General features: G+C 38.1%; 1 protein-coding gene across 4 annotated transcripts in view; it reads right to left on the reverse strand.

Annotated features, from left to right (window-relative positions):
• The window catches only part of LOC135733287 (echinoderm microtubule-associated protein-like 4), a 108,554-nt gene that overhangs the window by 55,604 nt on the left and 25,527 nt on the right, over positions 1–27,423 (reverse strand). Inside the window, exon 1 of one of the 4 annotated variants that reach the window (XM_065251720.2) lies at positions 8,486–8,828. The exons of 1 other annotated variant lie outside the window; for it this stretch is intronic. In XM_065251720.2, the coding sequence (XP_065107792.1) occupies positions 8,486–8,555 (70 nt within the window). In that variant the 5' untranslated portion in view covers positions 8,556–8,828. Of the gene's footprint in view, positions 1–8,485; positions 8,829–27,423 lie in introns of those variants that run through there. 2 more of the 4 variants (XM_065251711.2, XM_065251738.2) reach the window with 2 other exon arrangements.

Here is a 27,423-nt window from a genome sequence, read left to right on the forward strand (position 1 = left end):
ATACAGCCGTTAATGGTTCTTCAATACCATACTATTCTTTGCATAGTATGCATATTTTATTCTACTTAAATACTCAGTAAATAGTTCAATTTTTGAATGCACAAGATGAATTACTGCAGTTGCCAAAATGTGCACAATTTACAGCAAAGCATTCAGCTTGAAATACCATATTCGTGTGACTAATGAACTGCAAGTAACATCAGCCACTACTTTTATTGCATACTTTTGACTTATTATTTGATCGGACTGCCAAGAGACCTTGGCTGTGTTCAGACTAGCATACAACAATGCTAACACTTTTTTGCTACTGTAAATAAAATAGCATTTAGAACTTTTGCAGTGTTTCTAAATCATTACACAATGCATATAATGTATACTGCATCAATAACAATGTGTTTCTACAAAGTGCTAATTATTGCATACTAGCTGCATCCAACCTACACACAGCAGCTTCGAAATGTTTAACACATGTGGTGACATGTTTGTTTAAAGACATTAGGCGGCACGACCGCCGGGCCAACTATGTATGCAGAGCCAGCGGAGAGACGGGGTAATGCAGCGGCCTGCTCGGTGATGGATGAGTAAGATTATCACCCACAGTTGCACAGAGAGCACCATATCCTTTCTACAACCCTCCATAGTGATTCAGGCTACTTTACTTAATAGAAAAATATGCTCAAAGGTACGGAGGCGGTGATAAACCAGTGACATGTATTTTGGAAACCGAAGCATGTGTGGCTGTGATTTAGATCAGAAGGGTCTGAGACTGCCCATGTTCCCATGGTGCAATCGGCCAATCACGTCATGACCATAAGTCAGATGGCATTTACGACTTGGGTGTTGGCTCAAAAATATATCAAGGAACAAATAGCCATTTGCAAAGATGATACGCAAGTATGCAAGCAGGTTGCAAATTTACAGGGTGCCCTCTTGTTATCAATTTGTAATAGCCATGATACTGATATATAATGATTAGCATATCTAGGTATTATTGTAATTACACAATATCCCAGCATACGTCAATAAATACCATGGCACTAACGTAGTAAATGGCCAAAGACCATAGTATTAGCATGATATACTGTACGGTGTTGTGCAAAAGTCTTAGTCCAAAGTTTTAATGACCATTCATCCATATATTTGCTCACCGTATTAGCATACAAACAGTAAAGACAGGAAATAATGTACACAAAATGTAACAAATCCACAATTGTCAGGACAAAATAGCTTCTTCTGGCTCTCTAACTCTAAAAGTCATTTAATTAGAATTGAAATATGGATTTTATTTGATTTAGGTTTAAGGGATCCTGCAGCTTCTTGCTATTGCTGAAATTTAAGAGGAGCTCACACTACCCTACATTAAATACTGCAAACAATTATTCTGTGGTTGTATTCTAATAAAGAGAATTATAATAATTATATATGGTCACTAGTATACATTTGCAAAAACAACCAATTTAATGGTGACATGACATCAATATGGTAGCCTACACCATAGATTGACGCGCACCTCTCCAAAAAATGTAACGTGTCAGTGCAACGCGGACCGCAAGCACTGTGATTGGTCTGCTAGAACCCCTCCCACGTAACGCCCATCTTTTAATTTCCACCAAAGCGCTTATTTTCGCTTATTTTTATGTGTTAGTGTCAGCAAGTAAATGCAATGCAGCAACAAAGCAGTTGTAGCAGTGAAAACACAATGAAAGATGCAGAAGACACTGTGAGTGCTAACGGACGCAAATTGTGGGTTTGGAAAGATTTTGTATTTGGAACATGGATTGGATAAACAGATTGGCAGGACACCTTTGCCAGCAACAGCTGAAACACTTTGACTGTTGCCATTATTAGCTTGATTTTATGTGACATTACTTCCCTTGCTATTTATTTTTCTTTATTAAAAAAAATTGTTTGTTGTTGTAAATGTCCCAATTGGGACAGACACTGCGCAATTTTCAAAGAGTTTAATTAAGGCTACGTTTACACGGAAACGTTCTGAAAAGAAAATGCAAAAGTGGCGTTGCGTTATCACTTTTTATTCTGCGTTTATACGAGCGTTTTGAGAAGGAAATCAATGTGCATATGGTGACGCAAAAGTGTGTGATATTCGATGTAGTATGCACTCCAGGCGGCTAGATGGCAATGTGAAGCACTGACACACAACACCACCGCGCGCCTGCGTACAACCCTCTTCCTTGTTCTCCCAGGTCTCGTTCAAAGCCGTCTGGTTTGCCTCCGACAAATTGGCGCATCAACAATTTGATGGAGATAAATAATGTACCTTCCCTGATCAGAAATACTAGCTGTGAATATTTCGTACAACTGCTGGAAAGACTCTTGTATATTTATCATAGCTAGCTGCTATGGTATGCTGGAAATAATCCTGTAAAAATGCCTGTGACGTAAACGCGTACGGGACGAGAGCCACTGTGAGCAGACTTTTGCGTTTTTACGCGAGGTTAGATTGTTTTTAAGGTTTCCTCTCTGGAGTGGGGTTTCATTTTTTGTGTTTTTAAGCTCCAAAAACCCTGTCACCGTGTAAACGAAAGGCACATCCGATAAAATATTTTTACGTTTTCACCGTCGAGCGTTCTCGTGTAAACAGGGCCTAAATGTTCATGTTATATATTTTGGTCGTGACTGAAACTGCTTAACTCTTTCCCCGCCATTGACGAGATATCTCGTCAATCATGAGAAAACGCTTCCCCACCAATGACGAGATTTTCCGTCTTTCCGCAATACCGCTATTATCCACAACTTTTTTAAACCGGAAGTATTGACCTATGGCAAGCTGCTGCATGTCCGTGTCTGTTTTAAAGATCGCTCTGAATGGTATCTCTATGAAAAGTCCATCACAAAAATTGAATTATCTCTGCTTTTTGCTCAAAATGTGGTGTTTTTGCAGAAACCTACCCATATTCAAAAGCTTATCACAAAAGAACTACTCAAGGTAGGATGAAACGTTTTTTTTGTTTGAAAGCAGAGGGTCTGTTCTTTCATTTGGTATATTGTATGTTTATATATTTGAATAAGAACATTTTCTGGAAGGCATTAAACTTTTGTGAAAATCATGAAAAACGCTGGCTGGCAACTTTTTTTAAAAAACGTTAACTAAAGTTAACTAGGCATGTAATATTAAAATAACGATAATTAATCGAATCAAATAAAATTTCTATGTATCGTCAAATATGGCATCACTGGCAAAGATAATTCACACTGTTTAGTATCGCAATGAACTGTCCGATTTACACCTCTAATGCAGAAGAATAAATCGCACTTAAGGCTTAAATTTAGGTATCTGCTGCACAACCCCCAACAAATTTCTCAATGCCAGATAAACTTAAGACACACCAATACATCCTACAAACACATCAGACAAAAGTCGTCCACTTGTAAAAGCTGTCTGAATATAGGGCTTTTCTCTGCTGGAATCTGGCCTGACACACATCAACTCCAGTGCCAAATACAAGCAGACAGTCATCATTACAGCACCTGTGTGTGTAGATATAGGCTGTACTTACCAAATGTTCAAAAAAACATATTTTTGTAAAAAAAAAAATGTTCAAAATACAATATTGTATTATAGGAAACTCCAACTAGTGAGGACATTTTCTTATCATGTTTACCCCAAATATAAGCTTATGAAAGATCTTTCTATTTTAAAGAAAGATTAGTCTTTGGTATTATAATCGTAATCAACTACAACTCTGTTACATAACTCATTTCATTACTTATTGTAATTAAAGGTAAACTGTGTTTTCTTAAACACTCCCTTGACCAGTTAAACAGAGAGCTTTGTTGCAACCTGCAGCATTGTTTGAGCAGTTATTACCATGTCATATCGGTCAGAAAGTCAAACAAACACTAAATAAACAAATACTCTCTAGGAAAAGTCATCACAGTTCTGCAGCAATGTCTGTAACACCTCCATGCAGCTATTGCTATCAAACAAGACCAAGTTTCATGTACTTTAATAGCGGAAAACCAATATCTTACAATCATTGCTAGGGTCACAATAGTAGTGCTGCCACTAACGACTAATTTTCTAACGACTAATCTTTCGACTAATTTTTCGAATAGTCGACTATTCTAAACGACTAATAAAAAAAAACTCAAGTGTTTGTTATTTCATTGTGTCCATTTTATTTTGAACCCACCGGTGTCATAAACAATATGAATAACTTAAATGTTACCAAATAAAAAATTACAATGTAAACAATATAAATAATAATAAAAACTTCCAGTGCAAAGTAGATGCTTAACAGAAATATGAAATGTTTCACTTCTACTCTTTGATCTTATATTGCATTTTAACACAACTGAATGCTATTTTACATATTATCTGTTCTGTTGTAGCCTATAAAATAGTGACTAAACATGACCCATCACCTCGTTTTTATCCAACCAGCTGTTTCTTTAACTGCTGCTAAAATCCTAATTTAGATATGCAAAAATCACCATACATATACATTGTAGCTTTACTGCTGTTGCTCTTCTCATAATTGTTGTTGTGTTTTGAGCCATTTCTTGATTTTAAATGCGAGTGATATAGCGCAGACAATTCGGTGCAAATTCAGAAATATAAGAGAATACACTGTTGTTGTTACATAGACTACAGAACACGGCATACAGCATCATAGGGAGGGAGAAAGCTCGCACACAGACTCACACTACTGCTAATCTTTCTTCAAGTCATGTTAACTCGATCAGTCGTCTTTGTCAGAGACATCTGTGAATGTTGACGTTTACGCAAAAAAGAAAGTACATTAAAAACACTGCCACCTTTTCACTGTCACGTAAGAGAGAGGCGCGCGCGGTCGAGGCGCTGCAAGCAACATGAGTGAGAGAGAGAGAGAGAGAGAGAGAGAGAGAGAGAGAGAGAGAGAGAGAGAGAGAGAGAGAGAGAGAGAGAGAGACGCGCAACAATGAATTGAGCCGTTTAAAATAGTAAAATAAAAATGTAAATGGGAATCATGAAAAATCTATTTGTTGCGTCCAGTGTTGATTCCGTGGCGGAATCACGAGCAAACATAGCCTTTAACATCCAAATACAGAGTCATTGTACTTCTCAAAAGAGTTAATAAAACAGTACTGACTAGCTCGCCATTTCATTAATAATCATATAACAGTTACTTACGTTGTCCTATTCTCTGTGGGTGTATCGTCAATAACTCCCGAGTGTTTTCGTTTGAGATGCTCGTGCATTGTCGTTGTGCTCCCGTGATAAGCCAGCGACGTTTGGCACGGTGTAACAGACCACTCTTTTATCACAACTTGGCTTAAAATACTTTCATACTTCGGAAGCTTTCCGACTCATAATTCCATAGACTCACCTGCCACCGCCAATTTTTCAAAATTAAAGCAGTGAAGGCAGGGGAGAGGGAAGAAAGATGATAGCGTAGCAGATTAACCAGCAGGGCGCGCACAGCGCACAGACTGGTGTGGAGGTGAATTACATTGAGCCATTTGAGACATGAGACAGAATTACAGTGGGCCGTTTGAGACGGAAAAAAATAAATATGCGACTCCTCGACTAAAAAAATTGCCGTCGACAAATTTTCATCGTCGATTACGTCGACTACGTCGACTATTCGCGGCAGCACTACACAATAGCACAATATATTTCTGACCAGCAATAATTAAACCAGACAACTGTGCCATAAACTTTGTTCCTTACGGTCAAATTTTGCTAAAAATAGTTAATGCACAAATGTTAGCAAGCACTTCACAACACTCTCTACATCCAAAATCTAGTAGGCAAAAATCAGTATAAGCTAGTATGTCGGAATTCATAGTATTCAAAAAACAGTAGGCGAAAAAAGTACATTTTCAATTGTGCATTCAGTAAAAATAGCTACAAAAATACCTCAACTTCACAAAATTGACCTTTATGACCGGTTTTGTGGTCCGGGGTCACAAACACATATCAGACTGGTTAGAAATTTTGAAGGTGCCAAAGAATGCATTGAAATAATATGTTAGATTTTTCTCTGATATCTACATACAAGGTATGTTCAAAAATGATCCAAAAACTTTTTTACCTGTCCATTTACAACCCTATGATTTGCCCTCAAAATGAAATGGTCTATTATTATCTTATTTGAAAGGGTCATGAATAATAATAATAATGAGCTGCGCTCTGATTGGCTGTCAGTCACTAGCTGGTAGCTCTCAAAGCCCTTATATGTTTGAGCCTGTATCAGACAAAGATACAGATTTTGAGGAATAATCGATTGTTTGGAGATTGTTGATGGACATTTCTTAGTGTTAAGTTTGGCCCTGTCCCAAATAGCACACTCCAGACTTATGGACCTCCTCAGAGTCCACACTTGGATGACATCATGTATTGCAGACCTTAGGGACCCTTGACAAGAGTCCAAGAGGGCGCATCGGAGTCGTATTTTGGGACAGAATCGAGCGCCACGCCGGAAATAGGAAGATTTCTTTCTGATTTCTTTGATTGCTCTTTCGCAAGGACTTCTGGGTTGGTAAAGTGCGCAAAGCCTGCTTCAGTGCGAGCTTCGCCCAAGACCGCATCAAGGGTGCAAAGGGGGCGCTGATGAGCACACTTCGGAGCATAAAAATGACAGATGGAACACCCTACGGACTCGTAGACTAAGCGAGCACACGCAATTTAACTCTTTCACCGCCAGCGTTTTCAAAAAAAGTTGCCAGCCAGCGCCAGCGTTTTTCATGATTTTCACCAAAGTTTAATGCCTTCCAGAAAATGTTCTTCTTTAAATATATAAACATACAATATACCAAATGAAAGAACAGACCCTCTGATTTCAAACAAAAAAAAACGTTTCATCCTACCTTCAGTGGTTCTTTTGCAATCAGTTTTTGAATATGGGTAGGTTTTTGCAAAAACACCATATTTTGAGCAAAAAGCAGAGATAATTCAATTTTTATGACGGACTTTTCATAGAGATCCCATTCAGAGCGATCTTTAAAACAGACACGGACATGCAGCAGCTTGCCATAGGGCAATACTTCCGGTTTTAAAAAGTTGCGGAAGGGCGGATAATAGCGGTATTGCGGAAAGACGGAAAATCTCGTCATTGGCGGGGAAGCGTTTTCTCTTAATTGACGAGATATCTCGTCAATGGCGGGGAAAGAGTTAAGGCCACAAGACTGAAAGTCCGCACAGGGCAATTATGTTTTTTTTCAGTATGGAACTACAAAAAGTAAGTTAATATCCGTAGCAGAACTTGTAGAACTAGCCTAAACGCTAACATTTATCATTAACTAGCATATAGTGCCAACTCAGCAGTCAAAGCTTTATTTTTAGCACTTTAACAACTTAATTTGAAGTGTAATTTAATGTTGAGGGCGCACATCTCGACTGTAACCGTTGGTGTTATGTTGAGATTGGACTCTTTTTCTGTGGACTTTTGCATGCACAAAGTTTACATGAGGAGGAAACAATCGCGTTTAAAGCTCACGATATGTCTTAATATTCATCTATGCAGTTTCCATTCTATGGCACCTTTAAAACAAAACTACATTTAACAATAACAAACCCCAGAAACATCCCTTCATAGGTTCAGTTTATGTACCATATCATTGCAAACCACGCAATTGCAATGAAAGCTAGCTGACCATATAAACATTAAGTCAGGTTCACATGTGGCACGAGCACTTAGACACACACACACACACACACACACACACACACACAGGTTAATCGTTAATCAAATTTTATCTTCCGTAACAAACGTTTATTACAAAGAAGGGAAGTAACACCCTGAACAGGGGCAGAATACAGTCCATGTGTGTATTTCTGCTTCACATCTTTAGTGTTAACCCACACTCACAATTACACACTTTTACAATGAGGACTCACATATGCTCCCCCCAGGCCAGTTTGCTATGAATGAACCACAAACAGACTCTATGTACAGACGTGGCATTTCAAGAAAGCCACAAAACAGATGCACCTACACACATGCAGTACAATTTTGACCATAAGAATTCGAAATTGCTCACCAATGCAAACACCAATGCAAACTTTAGACATGAGAACAAGCCTCGAAACAATGTATATTTCAAAGTGAGCTATACTTAAGTAAATGTGAATTAAACTGAAATTGAATATTGACTAAACTGGCCTTGAAGTTCTAACAGACCGACAGAGATCAACATTTAGATAAAATGCATTGATAGAGAGATAAGATAGATGGACCGGATTTTTACAATAACAGTATCCTGGCTTTGTCAAAGCCAAAGTCATTCAAACCACACGCAAAACCGTTCAATGATGTGGTGACCATTCACGATCACTCTAACAGCCGAAACAAACATTTAAATGAGCGGAGGTCAGAGCGTTACACACTACTTCCTCTCCATGTGGTGTGCAGAGGGGAACCTCTGAATGACAAAATGAAAGAAGGCTCATGCTAATATATTACGACCACACACACACATGCATGTCCTTCACAAACCCATTACTCTTCCCACAATCCCTCACTCTCCCATACTGTATTACCAGTGCAGTTGTGGTTCAGCATAGCCGTGGAGTTACAGACAGGAGCTAAACCTGTCGGGCTGTCTTCCATTCTGTCCTCGTGTGCGTACGTCTACGATCTTCACGGTTGAGTGTCTGCTTCTACCAAAGCTCTGAATTCCTCTGTTTGTGTATATATTCATGCGATCCTGCTGCGGTCTCTCGTCGCGTCTGTCTCACGCGTGCATTCTTTCTCGGTGCCGCTCACACAAAAGCCAGGGCGAGCGAGTGAGCGCGAGGGTGAGAGAGAACAAGGGAAACTAGAGTAGGAGGAGATAAAGGGATAAAAAAAGAAAATCTTGGTTGGCTGAGGGAGTGGCCAGAGCTCCTCGGCTCACACGTCTTTAACCTCTGCAGTTCCAGAGAGACAGACACACATGTCTGTGTTGTTTTAGTGTGCGCTGGGACGGCAGGGGGAGGGTAGGAGTGGGAAATGGGCGGAGACCACGTGGAGGTGTCAAAGCTTTAAAATGAATGTCCAGAGAAGAATGATGGTGTGCACTGTTTGTTTGAAGCAAACATGGTGAAATATGATTCTGCATACACAGAATAGGTTTCCTTGTCACGTGATAGTAGTAAACCAGATGCAATCTGGAATTGTAAATGCTTATTCTTCATAATTCCTGAAACTATTCCTGCTAACAGACTGCTTTTCACTTCCTGTTCCTTGTAATAGCAGTCTTGAGTTCCAGTGTGCATACTACCTAATAGTACCTGTCCTATTTAAAAATGGTCCCTAGCTGTCACTGGGGCAGTATACCTTTGCACCTTAAGAGGCCATATAGTACCAAACTGGTAACAAGGAGTGCATATTAGGGGCTGTTTACACTTGGTATTAAGATGCGTTTTGGTCGATCGGATTACGATTGGACGACGCTAAATAAAGGTGTAAACTGTGTTCGAAACGTTTTGAGCTCGTCCACTTTCGACCACATTCAGAGGTAGACTTTTTGCACTGAAAACACTAGATTGCTTTTGTGGAGTAAACGCGCATTTGGTCGAATGCGTACAAACAGCCACCAGAGACAGCCAACTCTCTAATGTGATGTACCGAGCACAATGATTTACATCGTTTCTGACTTCTAATGTGAACACGATGTGCACAGCGCTATCTTTAGGCTTTTCTTGATAAAACCAAAGCGGCTGATCTCCACGTCTTTCATTAGTTTCATTTTGAGAATGTGTGAAAGTTCATCGAGTTTATTTCATCAATTTCGTTGAAATAACAGAGAAAGTTCTTACATATACATGTACAAAACTCTGTGCAGCATGTTTACCAACAACACAAGCAGTGGACTCTGACAAAATATTTGTTTGTGTCAATTTAAATCCGTAATATCTCCCGCTCGCATTTAAACAAAAGCAGAGGGACTCGCCCACAGTCTCCACAGACCACCCCTTTAAATTATCAGGACAGAAACGGTCGAAAGTGGACAAAAGAGACAGATAAAAACATCAGGTGTAAAGGGAATGTGGCTCTCTTGTCCACTTGTGATTCTATCGACGAAAACACATCTTCATACAGGTGTAAACAGACTCTAAATGGTACATAGGAACTTTTTAAAGGACGCTGCCCAAGTGACAGCTTGGGACCATTTTTTTACCATGACAATGTACACTAATGCCGCTTTTCCATTGCATAGTACCCCCCAGTTTGGTTTGGGTCAGGTCGGGTCAGCTCACCTCACTTTGGCTTGGTTTATCATTTCAATTGAGTTTAGTAACACTTCAGAGTGTGAGGGATTATAGACGTGTCATTATATTTGCGCTGCCTACTGCTGTGACATCATCATCAAGTGAGAGCGTTGTTGGAATGCAATATATCCCTATACATTCAATTATTTCTCAGTCCACCACAAAATTAAAATTGGTCACCACAAATAGATGTTTGAACATTGCGTTTATCACTACTGTCTCACATACAAACACCTGTGGCGTCAGCCGAAGTACTCCACAGAGCCTAATTTTAGCTGCATTTAAGCATATATGCAGACGTGCACGTCACAAATGTGCCGCCACAAACTGCAAGTCTGTAAAAAAAACTTTTATGGTGTTCCTGATTCTCAAGCTGTGGATGTTTTTCATTGCTAAAAGGGAATTTGGGAACTTACATCAAAGCACAGATGACAACAGGTTTACTCGAGACATCTAATCTTTTACATTATAGCAATGATGCTGGTAGTGACGATTCTTTCAGACCAATCAGTGATCTACGGTGTTTTCGCATCACGTTTTGGTATCAGCTTGGGGCGCTTGGAACCCCAACCGAGGTGGTATTAAAAAAATTATTGACTACTACGTACTGCATTAAGTGGAAAAGCCCCCAAAAGTAAGCTCCCCTGACTACTATACAATGGAAAAGCATAATTACATTCCCATTCATCTCAATAGCAATTGTTCCATTGCTCAACATGCACCACACTTATTAACAACCTGTATTGTGCTGTCTTTGCATGTGAGCACTCGATTACTGAAAGATGTTTCATAGGGCTGAGTGGTATTGAAATGCAATACGAAATAACTTGCTAAGCAATCCCATATACGGTATGCAATACGATATTTACACGTTTACATTTTAATACAATATATTTTTCCCATTCTTTCTGAGAAAAGAAAGCGTTACACTTTCTGTCTCGCTATTTGCTCTCATATGTGTGCATCAACCTAAAATTCTGACTATACACAAGTTACTGGAATATTAAAATCCTTCAGTTATTGCAAACCACTTTGATACATGTATTTCCATGTGTTTTTGAAATATCTTGCGACCCTAGTTTGTCATGCGACTAATTACCCAATAATATAAAGTTACTTGCTACGATTAAATGATGTCATGACAATAGACAATACCAACCCCTGAACTATAACAACTATACTGTTCTCAAGATATCTGCACCGAATACTTGGCAACCAAAACTTTTCGGCCAAAAAATACAAAAAAGCATTTCAGTGTTCAAAAAAATAAGTGAAAAAACTAATAAAATTTTACTAAACAATAACGGTTTTGATGATAATCAAATAGCAACCAGTATATAGTTAGAGATGCGCATGCTTTATAAATGCAGCAAACTTGTCAGCATTTTCAAGTGTCTGAGAAAGATTTTTGGAATTTCGATTGCAGAACATTTGTTGCATTCCTAATATCTGTACCAGGATCAACCAATAAACACCTCAAGTGTGCATTCAAGGGTGCTTTTTGGCTAATATTGGACATAATGCATAAGCAAAAGAGGGATTCTGTGGATTTTAACATAAATATACCGTAAATATATTTACTGAATAGTGAATATCATGTCTCGCTATAATTGCTTGTATTATTACGTACAAGAATGATTTAAAATTCAGTCGCAGCATAGGAACAAACTTTCAAAAGTCGAAATTGCACTGCATAATGTGAAATGGGTAAAGCTGTCTTTTTTAATGTGTGGTAAAGTCAATAGTCATCCCATGACTGGCCTGTTCACAAAACGACCCAAGTGAATGCATGGGTGCAGATTTAGGAGTACGGTCTGCAAATCATTGCGAGACTTTGTGTCTTAGTATGTGTAAAATGTGTTTTGTAGGCATACACTGCTGTCTTACAGTGTTAACTGTTAACCATTTAAAAAGTCTGTTTATTAATGTTAGACCTGAGGAGAGGGAGTGTATTATGGCAGCAGTGGTTAAAAAAAAAGTTTAATTATCCCACGTTTGTAAAGGGGCCAGCCTTGTCGGTGGGGAAAGCTTTAAAACAAAAAAAACTAAAGAAAGAGAGAGAGAGAGAGGGTAAGAGAGCATTCCTCTGGCGGACAGCTGCCAAGCTGGAAGAAAGAACAACAACAGACAGCGACCGTGAAAAGCAGTGAAAAATCCAGAGGGAAAGCCAAAGATGGGGAGGACAGAGGAAAGCAAGGATGTTTTGGCCACGTCGGCCGCAATCTTTAGCGCACAGATGTCTGCAAACCTGAAGACGAGGGATTAAGAAGATATTTACTAAACAAGTCGTCTTGTGATGGGACCCGGGTGTCACACTGACACAATTACAGTCGAATGAATGGAAAGTAGGTCAAAGGCCAAACGTAGGAACTCCCAACCTCCCACTTTTAACTCTCGTACTTTCGCATGCACATTTGCGTGCATAAATACATCCATGCTTTATGACTGTAAGACTGTGCCTGGTTTCTGTTAGCTTGCAATGAAATGAAGAACCGAGATCACAAAGTGTTTCTCTATGTTTAAACAATAAAAACAGGCAGGCAAAAAGATACATATGTATTTGACCAGAGGCAGGTAATGGAAGACAAACATTTCATTCACATCAGCATTTTGCATATACGCATGCATATCAGATTATACATACCAGTTCCTGTTATACTAATGTAAGTTAATTCCAGCCCTGTAATATATCCTGTATCCATCCTGTTGCTTTACTCAGAAACACAGCGCATTCAGTTATTGTAGTAAAATCGTATGGCAGTACTCATATTGTTGCCTCTGTAAGATGAATCACTGGTCACATTAGGTGTCCTAACTACTGTGTACTTGCATAAGAAAAATTGTATACATTGCACTTGTTATGTAAATTAGTTAAATGTAGGTTAAGAGTTGAATGGAGAGTTTAGGAGAGCTGTTGAATACTTTATTATGATTGGTTAAAAAACAATACGTGTATGCATTATTTTTCCATAACCGCACACCTAACCTGTCAAATGTCTTGAAATAACCACCAGTTTGTTGTAACAGTGCTATAAGCGGAATAATTGACTCTGGTCCTTTGAATTATGTAGGGAATTATGCTCCGATTGATGCTTGTGGCTGATGATGCTTGATATGCTTCTTAATTTAATACGGTGAAATGCCGCTACATCCAAAAGCCAGAGGGCGCTCTCGTGCAGAAACTTAATATGCGCTGCAGACGAAGAACCATACACACACAGCTATGACACGCAGCTTCAGCAAATGGCTTAAAGATATATTTATATTGCTGTTCTTTAAACCTTTTCAGGTATATTCATGATTATAAAGAATAAATATAATGATTATGTTTGACGAGTGTTGTTTTTTCAAACGCATTTTATAAACGACTCAAACTAACAGTGATTTTAGATCGATAAGGACTTACTGATCAAATAATATAGGTTGTGCGATTCAGAATAGTTATCGGCCATGTATTATTAGTGTATATTGGCATTTATCAGAGCACCCCTAAAATTATGTAAGGAATAATTAACAGCGGCCGTTGAATTATTCGAAAATAATGCACACCCAAGGTAATGCGGCAAGACCATGGGTCTGCTTTTTTATAATTCAAGGACCGGAGTGAAATATTTAATATTATACCACAGTTACCACTAACATTGCTAAGACTTTGCTCTATTGGTTATTTTAAAGGGACAATCCATTTTTTTTTAAAATAGGCTAATTTTCCAGCTCCCCTAGAGGTACACAATTGAGTTTTACCGTTTTGGGTGCAGAAGGCGCAAAGATATTACGCAGCATCCGAAAATATTCCCCTTGGTAACTTTCAATGCTTGCACACATGGTACGGATTATTACGCCGGAATAATAGTATAGTTCCTAGCCATATCGTCCTAGAAAATGACAACTTTTAATTTTCTGACGTTCTTAGTCAAGTTTTAAATACGAAAAAATATTGAAACTCTCTTATGCTAAACTATGCGTAAAGTGGTACCGCAAGACCCAGAGATCGGCTAAATGCATTCCAAAACAGTAAAACTCAATTTATGCGCCATATCAAAGCAGCAGAGAGAAGCTGACGCATTCTTTTAATGCGAGGTTTGACAAAAAGACAAGAAAGAGCCACTACAGTAAAAGTGAGAGGGAGACAGACTTACAAATATAACATGACATAATACATGGCATAATAATCATAATTAAATTGAAACGTAAGACCAATGGCAATTCACAAACCTATTAAACAACTTATAAAGTGTGAACGAATCGCTTTATTGTTTTCTTCGACTGCTTTGAATAAACGCATCTGCTATTTGCCTAAATAAATATAAATGTAAAACTGATTGTGAAAGGTGTCTCATGTTTACTTAAAGCACTATATTGAATAAGATATTGCCTTTAGCAGTAGAAGCACATGCACGATGTGAAAACTTTCGAGTAATGTAGTTGCTTTCATGTCACAGTAGTATCATTTAGAAGAGAACGGCATTTGTTAAGGGTAAACTTTGGTGAAACTTTTGGTCTAATAATTATTTTTACAGCAGTAGATTAACTGGTTATATGAGTTGGGTCAAGCTGGGTGTGTTAATGTGTGTGTTTCAGACCCTAAGGCAAGTTTAACATGGGGAAAAATGCTGTAAATAGGTGTGCAGCAGATCTGTTTCCAAGTAAGTGATTAAGTTAAGGTGCAAAATATAATTTTTTTATAGTTGAGTTGTCATTTTCTCATTTTTGTTTAAATTTTTGAGCCCAAGCAGGGCTCGAAATTGCGACTGTTTTGGTCGCATTTGCGACCGAAATTTAAGCTGTGTGACCTTAAAATATGTTTGAGAGAATTTTTGCGACTGCCTATTTTGTTGTGGTGTGACTTGATTTAGATTGTGTATGCTGTGTGCTGTTCCAGGTTCAGCGTTCTCTCCAACATTACATAATCAATCAAATTTCACCATTAAGTTCTTGCGTTTAATGAAGAGCGCAGATTAGCTAATATGAATGTCAATCATTCCTTGTTGCCGTGCTACAACTGTTACAACTGTAATTAATGACAACGATCCGGATTTAAATGCAACTTCACCATGTTTTTAAAAACATTGCCTATTTAGTAGTAATAGCATCCTGGTAATGCAGTTATCAATACCAATATATATTAGCCTTCTATATTAGGGTCACTTTTGTAATGTTACAATTAATCAGTGGTTTACGTGTTTGCTAGATTTTCTATTGTAATCATAATTATGTTACCTGTAATTGTTAAATTATTATTGCTGCTATATTATTTAAACAGCATTTGGGTATTATTTTAGGAATTTATGCAGCAAAAAAGACCAACTTTCAAATCCTGGCCATAGGATGTGTAAAGCCCAGTTGTGGTGTTTAATTTTTAATAAAAATAAAATCTATTAACTTTTACATTGTAGTTGTGGTGCTTCATAATTTTTGAACGAGTGCGCCTACATTTTTGCGGGTGCTCCTGACTCTTTAAAGTTGGGAGCACCAGTGCTACCAAATAAAAAAGTTAATTTTGAGCCCTGCCAGGTGACATTTCTTTCACAAATACTTTAATCAAATCTTATTAACATAATACAACTCGCATGATGCATGTTCCATCTCCCAGCATGTCTCGAGAGTGCGACTCAGTGTCGCGTGGCCCAACCGCTGAGCGGTGGTCACACTCATCTCGAGAAAGAAAAGTGTGACTCGTAGGAGGCCCATAGACCTCTTGCTAAAATAGAGACGACAGGAAGGCAGCCGGTGGCAGACAGGAAAGAGAGAATGCACACAGGGCAAAAGCAGAATGGCATGCTTTCAGAGCAACATCTGCAAGAACAAACCGACGCCTTCCCAGAAACGCTGTTACCACATAAGTGCTGCAGCGATATCACAGACTCCAGCAGTTTATATGAATAGTGCGGTGTGGAAAAGCACCAGGTCTTTGATAATGACAAAGAAGCACTTATGAGTAAGCAAGCAGTCATTTTATAGCGCTTCCTGACCCTGCAGTCCCCTTAAAGGAACACATTTCAAAATGTCTCTTATATCATTTATTTTCAGCAACTTCAACTTATCTAAATTTGATTTATTTTGCATATTAAATTATTACAAGGACCATGCAACTTAGAGTTTTGATTAATTGCTCATGGTGGACCAGCACTGTGCTGTAACCAATAGGCAACAACATTCAGACGAACCGTGAGTTAGATCTTTAAACGTGACCTACTGCATTTAAAATGATAAAATCTGATGTCAGAAAATGTGGTGTAAAGGTGATGAAATCCTCAATGTCTTGAGCAAAACTTTACCGATGACTCATTAGAGCCGCTGAAGCCAGACAAAAGAAAAGAAATTCACGGGTGCATTCCTAAAGATTTCCTTGGTTTTGACAGTTGTGATATATATAGATATGGTTGACTTGAGCATGTTTACACATGAAACTTATATTGATTATGACATGCCGAACATATTTGAAGAGCTATAATTTGCATGTCAATTACACAAGCTAGCTTTTTTAAACGTTAAAAGCCTCTCTTTTATCATATTTAAAGGGGACATGTCATGAAAATCAATGTTTAAGTGCTATAATTGGGTCCCCAGTGCTACTATCAACCTAGAAAATGTGAAAAATCAACTCGGTAACCAAGTTTTGGTAAACCATTATCTGCAAGCATGGGAAAAATAGCTAATTGAAATTTGGCTCCCCTTGTGATGTCAGAAGGGGATAATACCGCCCCTTAATCTGCACTATCCAACCACAACACTGTCTTTTAGTGCAGAGATCAGCCCATTTGCATTTTAAGGACACAAACAAAACGACACACACCTACAAAGTGGCTTAAATAAATAAATAAATTATCGTATTTTGAGCTAAAACTTCACATACGTATTCACTAAAGATTTATTTTACATCTTAAAAAGTCTTGTGAAATGTCCTCTTTAAATAAATAAATTATTCTTATTTAACTTAACCTTTTTTTCATTTCTTATATATTTCCTAACATTTTTCCCCTGCATACCTTACAATGAGGCTAATGGTTTTAGACATGACATACTCGGGCATGTCTCAACTGCAGAGTTCATGCTTACACAATATATAAAATCAACACACTGCGGTGGCAGCATGATGAATTACCAATGTCAGTTTTGACTTCTCTGTTGGAAGGAAAAGGTGTCTGAATCATACACTAAAGTTTTAAGAGCTTGAATCAGAGAATCATACATGCTGTAAACTTCATCCTAAAACAAAGAGAACAGTGACAATCATTTTCAAGTCTAAGATGCACAACAACTTTTACACCAAAAACAGGAGAGGAATGCATTTTTGTTTATTTGTTTACACCAGTGGTCCCAACAAGTAAAACAAATTTTTTTGAGTAGACTATAATAAAAATTAGCACTTCAGATTGTTTTATCCATCCATTGTGGTAGCCCTTGCTCACAAAAAGGTTGGAGACCCCTGTTTTACACAATAGCTGCATTTTGGGGTCCTGAAAATGACACATTTGGTTTTATTGATTCAAATGCAATGTGTCATTTAAAGAGTCAAGGTTTCAAAACCACTACCATTTTCTGTAATACCATACCATACCAGGTATGAGCTGGGTTTACACAAAATTTATAAAATCATTAAGTCGTGTAATTTACATTTAATATATATTACAAAAATATTTTTTTGAAAGAAAATTATTTTTTCACCCAGCATACATGTTGTGTTACTTAAATATCAAATTCAATTAAAAACTTGTTGTTTGTATACGTCTGAAAATAAATTTTTGTGTTGCAATGGCAAAAGCGCAATACTGTGACATCATGTGTGTTTATTCAGTCTATAGGCAGGCACAAGTATGACCACATAAACAATGGTGGCCTACAGGACTGTATCTGTGCTGCTGAAGATACTGAGTTCAATAACGTTTCTCCAACAAAGTTTGCTGTTTTTATAGTCCAGCGTGACTTGTAGTGCCTCATCATCCGTCTAAACAAAACTGCTCGTTGCCATCTTGAATGTTTGTATTTATTGCTTTGTAAAAGAATATGCATGTGCACAGACATGTAGTGTTTCTTTATAAAGTAACATCACCATCTACTGGCCTGGCACGTACAATACAGCTTTTGAATACAGTATAAGATAATGGGATACATCAACAACCCCTTTGCTTTACAGATTTAGGGGTTCATTAAAATGGCCAAAGTTTGGGAGGTCAATGGCTTCATATTTTTAAAACACATTTATACTTTTAAGGGTGTTTTCAGACCTATGGGTCGAAACCAGGGGTTAAATGGCTACAATGTTGTAATTTTTTCTTGGTTCGGTTCGCATTCACAAGGCAATATTTTCAAACAGACCAAACTTTGCTAATACAAGTTAAATCATGCTAGTAAACTCGTCTTTAATTGGTCAGAGTGCATCTGTTTGTCATCTGTCGGGATGGACAGACAGCAGTTTTGCTTTTTGGTTCCTCAGTCCTCCCAGAAAAACAACAGTTTTTTGTTATTATTGCGGGCAAAAATCCTTGATCTTGCGGCATGTTTTATTAAAAAATGCGATGGAATATGCGGGATATTCATGCAATTTTATGCGATGAAATTGCGTGAACTTGCAAAAACTGCGTGAACTTGCAAAAACTGCGTGAACTTGCAAAAACTGCGTGAACTTGCAAAAACTGCGTGAACTTGCAAAAACTGCGTGAACTTGCAAAAACTGCGTGAACTTGCAAAAACTGCGTGAACTTGCAAAAACTGCGTGAACTTGCAGCTTTTGAATGATGCTCACGTCACATAATCACGTCACTTTATAGCGTTCCCATGGCAACAGGGGACGTCTGCGCTTGTTGAAAAACATTTTCAACTTTCTGCTAAAATATATGTGATTTTTTGCTACGAAAATGGGGGATTATGAAATCATGCAAGCCCAACATATTTTGCGAACGGAAATTTGCAATTTATGCTGCGAAAGTGTGGCGAATTAGAAAAAATGCAGCCCCTGCATAAATATGGGGCTTTGGCTGATTTGTGTTGAACCATGCGATCACATAATCGCGTTTTTGTGGAGTTTGTATTACTTCATTATTTCTAGCAGGATTCAAAACTTAGGTGAGACAACATTCTTACCATGTATCTATTGTGGAGAAGAGCAATAAGAAGACATTTTAAAAGATAAAGGCTTTGCAGTTTGGTTTTGAATGGCGTTGACGTGCTCGAATTTGTCAACAAATTCTTTGTGGGCATCATCGATTTAAGATGTCTTCACTTCTGAACATCACGTAACATCTAAACAAACTGTAGTGAACCTTGCCAGCTTAAGCTACAATGTGGACCAGACAATCAAAAGTCTGATTCATTGAGAACATCAGAATAATGTATGGCCGTCCATGATGAATAGCACTTTAATTGTAAAAGCCAATAAATTATCAGTTGCCGTTTGTTTGTTTGTGTGTGTGATAAAAGAAAAATCAGAAAACAGAACAGAGGCGAATATTAAATATCCTAAATAAGACCAGATTCTCAGTAATAACATTTAAAGCTCTCAGATCTTCACAGCCTCTTCTCTGTGATGAAAGTGGTTTGTTCAGCTTCGCTAAATTAGAACAAGAAAGGCCATAAATACACCAGCACACATACATGAATATGCACAGCTGGCCCCGTACAGAGTGAAAAGGACACACGAGGTCATATCGCTCGAGAGAGACCGGCAGCCATGAGCAGAGGGAGATTTAGCCTAAAACTGAGCCAGACACATAATGTGGATGACAGAAAAGAAGAGATAAATAGAAAAACAGAAACCACGATGGGGTAAGTCTGACAAAACGAGACGCTCTACATACGGCCGTCACACGCAAACTAGCATTTCGGGAAATGCCCCCCACATCAAACTAGTCTTGCACAGCCAGCCTTTTATCTCTCAGCATGCAATCTGCAATACACTGCTGCTTATTCTGACCAAGAGACAGTTATTTAACCCCCGCTCTACGATTTAAACCATGATTGTGCCATCCGAAACATTTCAGGCATCATAAAAGTTTTCTCATGGCATGTAATGTCTTGATCGCATAGCTAGAAGTATAGTTCTGTTTTCACGCAAACGCGAAGGTCTGCGAACAGTGTGCGTGATGCAAATTTTGTCATCAAAATAGTATGCGCTATTTTTTGTAACTGTATAATACTTTGTATGCGTAGGCCGTGCATGCACGCGTACAGGAGAATGTTGTATTTAGCCCAGGACATGCTTTGCAGTTTGTCACAACGAGTCAAATAAACTATGCTTTGCAAAACTGTACATTCAACCGTACACATTAGGGGTGTGACGAGATCTCGCAAGATTAAAAACGTCTCGCGATATTTCTTGTGGAGGTGAAATGCTGGCCGTTTCTCAAATAAAAGACTACATCCTTCGGAGGTCGGATTTTTAAACTGCATTTACTTCATAAAGACGGTCTTATTAGAGACTACTAACAATTATAAAGTTTACTAATTATTTAGTTAATCGCAAATTGTTGTAATTTGCTCACAACTTGCGAATGTAATGCTCAGTTAATGATCTGAAATAAACCTTAATGATGTATGCAGCCTGCATATGTGACCTCCGGAGGATGCAGCCTTCTGTTTGACCCTTTTACAACCCATGCATTATATTCTGCGTTTGCTTTTTTGTTTGGGTTTCCAATAATGTTCGTTTGGGAACTCGTGTGAAGTCTGAGACGCGTTGTGTTTGTCTGTTGATCAGTGTCAGATGTGAAGTCTCAGCCGATTAAACCCTCACTCAGAGTTCATGATTTAATGTCTGCATGTTCTTGCTAAAAAATGACAGTGGCTTTATCATTTCTAGTGTAAAGAAATGGACATATATTAAATATTAAAATGGTTTTAATCATTGTTTGGCTAAAAATAAGCGTTTCTCTCTTTCGAAAGTGAAAGTGAAGATAGCGTCCGCGAGACGAGTCCACTATCGCCCCCTGCAGGCATTTGTTATAATGCATACATAATGCTTTTTATTTATAGGCCACAAATGTAATGTGTTTGTTAATGTTGTTTAATGTAACTTGGTTTTAATACTTTATTTGAACCAATTATTATTGCATATTCGTTATTATGTAATTTTAAAGGCTACTGCTCACCAAAAATAACAAATTACTTCATTATCAGTTAGCAAAACAATTGTTAGGGACAGTCCTTGATTAGTTAAAACTTTTTAAAATAACATGATTTCAGTTTCTTATTCATTTATTTAATCATTGAGGATTTCTTAAAAAGTGTTAAAATATCGTCTCGTCTCGTTCTCTTGAACCCAATCTCGTGTCTCGTCTCACGCATTAAGTGTCTCGTCACACCCCTAGTACACATCCATTCACGTACATGTAAAAAAAACTCGACTCCAGGGTTTAGTGTGACCGATTGGTGTTTAATTGCCAATACAGCAGTGTGCTTCACTTTTTATGTGAACATGAGGGTCAGCGTTAAGTCCGTGTGACGCAAATGTCGTCATCTGAATAGCATGCGCGTACTGCGTGTGCTCCGCCAGATTTTTCCATGTCGTGCATACCCTTACAAGAGTATGTAGGCCAGGGGAGGTATTGAAATTTGTCGAAATGAGTCGAATATCTGCGTACTTTTCCATTGTATTCGTTTTTTTCTACTAAGGTCAAATGGGTACCGTTAACTGTTTGGTTACCATCATTTTTTTCATTTTCTTGTGTTCAACAGAATAAAGAAACTCATCATACATGCTTAAAACAACATAAGGGTGAGTAAATAATAAAATAATATTTCTTTTTGGGTGAACTAACATAGGATGTGGCTGTCTGATTGAAAATGTCAATCACTTTCTTCCATTTTTAAGTACGTTGAAAATAGTAATAATCCAAAACGTTATTTGAACTAACTTTGAAATCAGTTTATGTACACAAGCACTGTACTTTAGCATTGGCATGGGGCCATTATAACAGCAGGTAGCAGCAATTCTAAATCCACACCTAATTAAGCCTCTTTGTTATCACTAAGCCACACAAATTGTTTTTTAAAGCCACAGTACGTCAGTCTAATTGAAGAATCATTGACGCACAATTTCTGCCCCCCTGCGGCACCCCTGCAAATGGGTTTGTGTACGTGGGTGCAGATTTGGCCGCCCACCCCTGCACCCTTCAGCTGCATTCCTTGCATCCCTGTTTCCAATTAGCCTGGAAGAGGACCGCAGAACTATAAGCCGTGAGACCTGAGCTGAACAAAACTATGTTGCACCGTGTTCCAGGCAATATTCACTTTACGCCTGGATTTGTTGTGAACCGGAAAAAGTTGGCTGTACATTTTTTGCTTGTATTTTTATTAGCCCTCAAAGAAAAATGAGCTGCTACTACACATATTTATAACGGCGACTGCGTATGTGAGCTTATCAGTCAAATGTACAAGTGAATATTTGCGTGCGGTGCCGAACCCAAAATACCACCAGATTTACATGTGTATACAGCGCATTAGCCTTTGATCTTTGGACATTCCCAAAAATCTTGAGAATCATAAAGTTTAGGATGGAATATCCCAAACCCATCTAAAGTTTAAATGTCATGATCCAACAAATCTCATTCAAAGTAAACACTTTGTGTTGTGGTGCCATGAATCATAAATTTAACTCTGTGGTGCCTTTGCCTTTGTGGCCTTGCATGCTGTTCATAAAATCATACAACAAATTAAATCCCACAAAATATGTTAGTGAACAGGCCATAAAACACTTATCTTACTTATCATAGCACTAGTATCTGGGGTTGTAAACATCAATGTTCACAGAATATGAAAAGCAGAAAGGCCCAGTCTCAAACAAATAGGGCTGTGCAACATATTCAAACCAAGTATCGCATTTGTGCATTTGCAATAAATTAGCAATTCAATTTAATACTTCAAAAAGTAACGTATGGTCAAAGTTTTAGGTCGATGTGGATAATATAGCATCTGGCACGTGGAGGTTAGTTGGGATATGCATGGCATGGCAAATATTGCATTATGTAGCATGCTAGCACATATCGCATTGTCAATATCACATAAACAAATATTCAAATGGTTGCATCAATTCTGGGGGGTATTTATACTGAACATGTACTGATCGGGTATAGCTATCATGAAAAACCGGTGCAAATGCTAGATCCATTTCAGATGGTTAGTAATCCAATAACTTAAACCACCTCAGGAGAAGGAGTGGGAATCTGCAGAGACCAGAATATGAAACTATATACTCTGAATATCTGGGTCACAATACAATAACACACTGTCAGAAAAAAATGGTCAAAACAAGGTCCTTAGCTATCACTGGGGCAGTACCCTTTAAAAACATTTTCACCTAAAGAATGCATATTAGTACCAAAGAGTGCATATTAGTACCCCAGTGGTACATAGTGCTGCACAATTATGACAAAAATCATAATTATTAAGTGTGCTTGCAAAAGCACACTTATTGTTCTTCTTAAGTTTTATTATTCTTATTATTATTCCCGGGTAGATTTTTTGTGTCAGCTCTAGCAACCAGACCGTTTGACGCAGAGACACCGTTCAAACTTTAAAATGTTCAGGCAGTACCGGTGTAAGTTGCTTGAGAAGATGAAGTCACAGATCCATGTCGTTCTTCCACCATATTGGATAGAACACAAAACCTTAAAAAAGTTTCACAGGTCACAAATTTTGTCGAAGCTTCATGAAATTCCACGTACACGATCCTTGGACCAAGCCTCACAAAAGTTACTAGAAGGATTTTTGATTTTCGGAAGCATTTGCCCATCACAGCTCAAAATACACCTATGGCGTAGTGGCCAAACAGGAAGTAGTATATATCTCAGGCTCTATTTAACATTTATAAACCAATTTTTTTATATGAACCATGGACTCCAATATGAAGATGCCCAAGATAAAAAAACATTCCAGTAACATGTCTATATTATGTTATTTTCCACTTTAAAATGTCCAATGGAAACCAATGTAAATAGGAAAAAGCAAGGCTTCTTCACCACTAGAGGGCAGCCTTTACGTTCAAACGTGTTTTTTTTTACACAGAATGTAAAGATAGTCTGTCAGCCATCTTTAGAAGCTAAGCTAACAGGCTATTGCTCCGTGGAAAAGTTGAATAACAATGGCGGAATGTAGTTTTAAGCTTAAAATGGCAAAATGAAATTTAGAAGAGCTGTTGACAGAATCGGGTGTTCCTTTAAGAGCCACAAAACTGCAAATGGATTTTATATTCTGAATACTTGAATCAACGCGAGCTCTCTGGAGTTTCACATACAGGTAGGAATTATGATTCAGACATCTTTTAATCCCTTTGTTTTATTTCAGTGATATATGGCACGACAAGTTTAATTCCCTTTTTCATCAATGTAATACATTGTAAACGTATTAGTTTGCGCGCGTCAGTATCGCGTCCTCGCTCGCGTGATCGTTTGGCGTCGGCTCTATGACAGCTGCATGATTTAAATGATTGTGAATTGACGCGAAAAAGTGTCACTTTACCTTAAATCATGCATGTGATGCCAAGTGTATTTAAACAGTCATGACTTTCAGAAATGTATGACACATTTAAAAACACAGCTTTTGCCAGAAGACTGCGTATATGCCATTTACATAATCTTCAGGTAAGAAGATACATATATCAAAATCGTATGCTTAGCTACTGTTGAACGGGAACACGATTGATTGCATTATGCTGTCAATCACTGAGTGAAATATTTTCTTTTATCATTAATTTCACAGTCTGGGTCGACAGAGGCGCAGGCGCCACAAACTCTTTATTTTTCAATCACTCCGCAAAGAGACTTAGATAACTCTGCTGATTTTGGACTTACAGATATGATTTATACATCATTTAAAACGTTAAAGTGTCTAGTGTTTTTTCTGTCCACTCCCAGAAACGCGTCAGAAAAATGAGCTGTAACTTAGCGAATTGTTGTCATAGAAACAAAAGATGAATGTCTACATAATGCTTGGAATGTCTGCTTTTAAATGGTGTAAGTGAAATCGAAAACAAATATTGTAATTCGTTGTTTACTGTATTAAAAGAGGGAGATGTACCGTCTCTCATGTTACTGCATTATTTATAAAGAGCCACGCCCCGCTCCATTGAAGAGAAGAACAGAGATCATCCATATTTATTAGTCAACGCCACAGTCAATGGAGACTCCGTCTCTGCAGCCATAGTGTTGAGTTTTAATCCGAGTGCTGAAAACATCACATCTACTTGTTTACTCGGGACTGTAACTACAGTTATCTCCAGACGCGAATGTTTTCTCTGTGCTTGCTCATACAGCAAAGGCTCAAATATTATGCGAGTCATCGTTCTCACACAAGAATGCAATTTAAACGAGTAAGTCAATCGCCCATCGCTCACAGCCCAGCACCTGCACCACTGTATGCGTATCGCGCTGACAAACATACACCTGATTTTACTGCCCTGATGAAATCTAAAAGTATAATTTCTATTATTAGAAGCTAGCCTTATGTTTGCCAGTTATTAAGATGGCGGTTGTAGTTTAAATAGAGGTCGTGAAATAATTAGCATTGACAAAAAACTGCATAAAACAATTTTATGTTCCATATTATAAACTTTTGGTTATGTGTACTTAAGTGAGTAAATAAGTTAAATTCTCAATGAGTGTGATATGGCTCTTATTTAACCCTTTAAATGTAGAATAAAGCTTACTCGGGTATCTTACAATGCACTTATGTTGTTATGCAGTTTTAAAATACAAAATACGAACATGTCTGGATGTAGATAAAGCCTACTTGGTCATATTACAATGCACAAGTTTTGTTGTATGCAGTTTGAAAATACATGTTTGTAGAAAAGTATATTGTACAATGCACAGATTTTGTTGTTATGCAGTTTCAAACTACAACATGAGTATGTTTAAATGTATATGTAGTCATCATAACTGATATATCTCTGGCCCCCATGACAAACTAATTGAATAGCCCTGTCGTAGACGCTCAACACACGATCATATTCATAAATAGTAAAGAAATCCAATGATATTAGGCTATCAGTGCTGCTGTCGCTCTTTCCTATCGCTTATTTTAAAAATGAGCTTATGATCAATAAAATGCAGCTTATATCTGCTGCTTTTGGTGACGTGAAGTCTGGCCTACATTAAAGGTGCAGTGTGTAATTTTTAGAAGGATCTCTTGACAGAAATGCAAAATAATATACAAAACTATATTATCAGGGGTGTATAAAGACCTTTCATATGGGTCTTATATGGCCGTTATGTTTTCATTACTTTAGAATGAGATGTTTTTATCTACATACACAGAGGGTCCCCTTACATGGAAGTCGCCATTTTGTGCCACCATGTTTCTACAGTCTTAAAGGAATAGTCTACTCATTTTCAATATTAAACTATGTTATTACCTTAACTAAGAATTGTTGATACATCCCTCTATCATCTGTGTGCGTGCACGTAAGCGCTGGAGCGCGCTGCGACGCTTCGATAGCATTTAGCTTAGCCCCATTCATTCAATTGTACCATTTAGAGATAAAGTTAGAAGTGACCAAACACATCAACGTTTTTCCTATTTAAGACGAGTAGTTATACGAGCAAGTTTGGTGGTACAAAATAAAACGTAGCGCTTTTCTAAGCGGATTTAAAACGGGAACTATATTTTATGGCGTAATAGCACTTTTGGGAGTACTTTGACTCGGCGCAGTAACACCCTCCCTCTCCCATTATGAGAGTGAGAAGGGGAGCGGACTTTTCAGGCGAGTCGAAGTACTCCTAAAGGTGCTATTCACAAATCACGTTAATGATCGCACCAGAGCAAGCACACTTTTGCGGTTCCTCCGGAAGTGCATTTTCTAGTTGACCATTAATCACCTTAAGGCTGTGTGGAGTCACAAATACTGTAGCCTTTCTTGCAATTTTCTTCACTACACATGCAATCTATATCACTTTTAGGTTGTTCAAGTTGTCGGTTATCTGCAAGTGATGCGCTGTGACGCATGGCCAAGATGGTGACGACAGGCACCGCCTACTATTGGATTAAAAAAAGCTCTTCACAAACATATGGGTGACATCACGGACACTACGTCCAAATTTTTTACAGTCTATGGTTCAAACAGGATTTAGATGCCTGAATTACATACACCATAATTACCCAATCAAATCTGTGAGATATTCCTTCCTATAAGTCAAAATAGCCCGACAGGCAGGGTGGAGATGCATTTTAGTAGCCCGACTGGAAGGCAGAATAGCACAGGGACGGCTAGTGATTTTGCAAGCCCTGTACTA

This window comes from Paramisgurnus dabryanus, chromosome 20, assembly GCF_030506205.2.
Source record: "Paramisgurnus dabryanus chromosome 20, PD_genome_1.1, whole genome shotgun sequence".
Lineage (NCBI taxonomy): Eukaryota > Metazoa > Chordata > Actinopteri > Cypriniformes > Cobitidae > Paramisgurnus > Paramisgurnus dabryanus.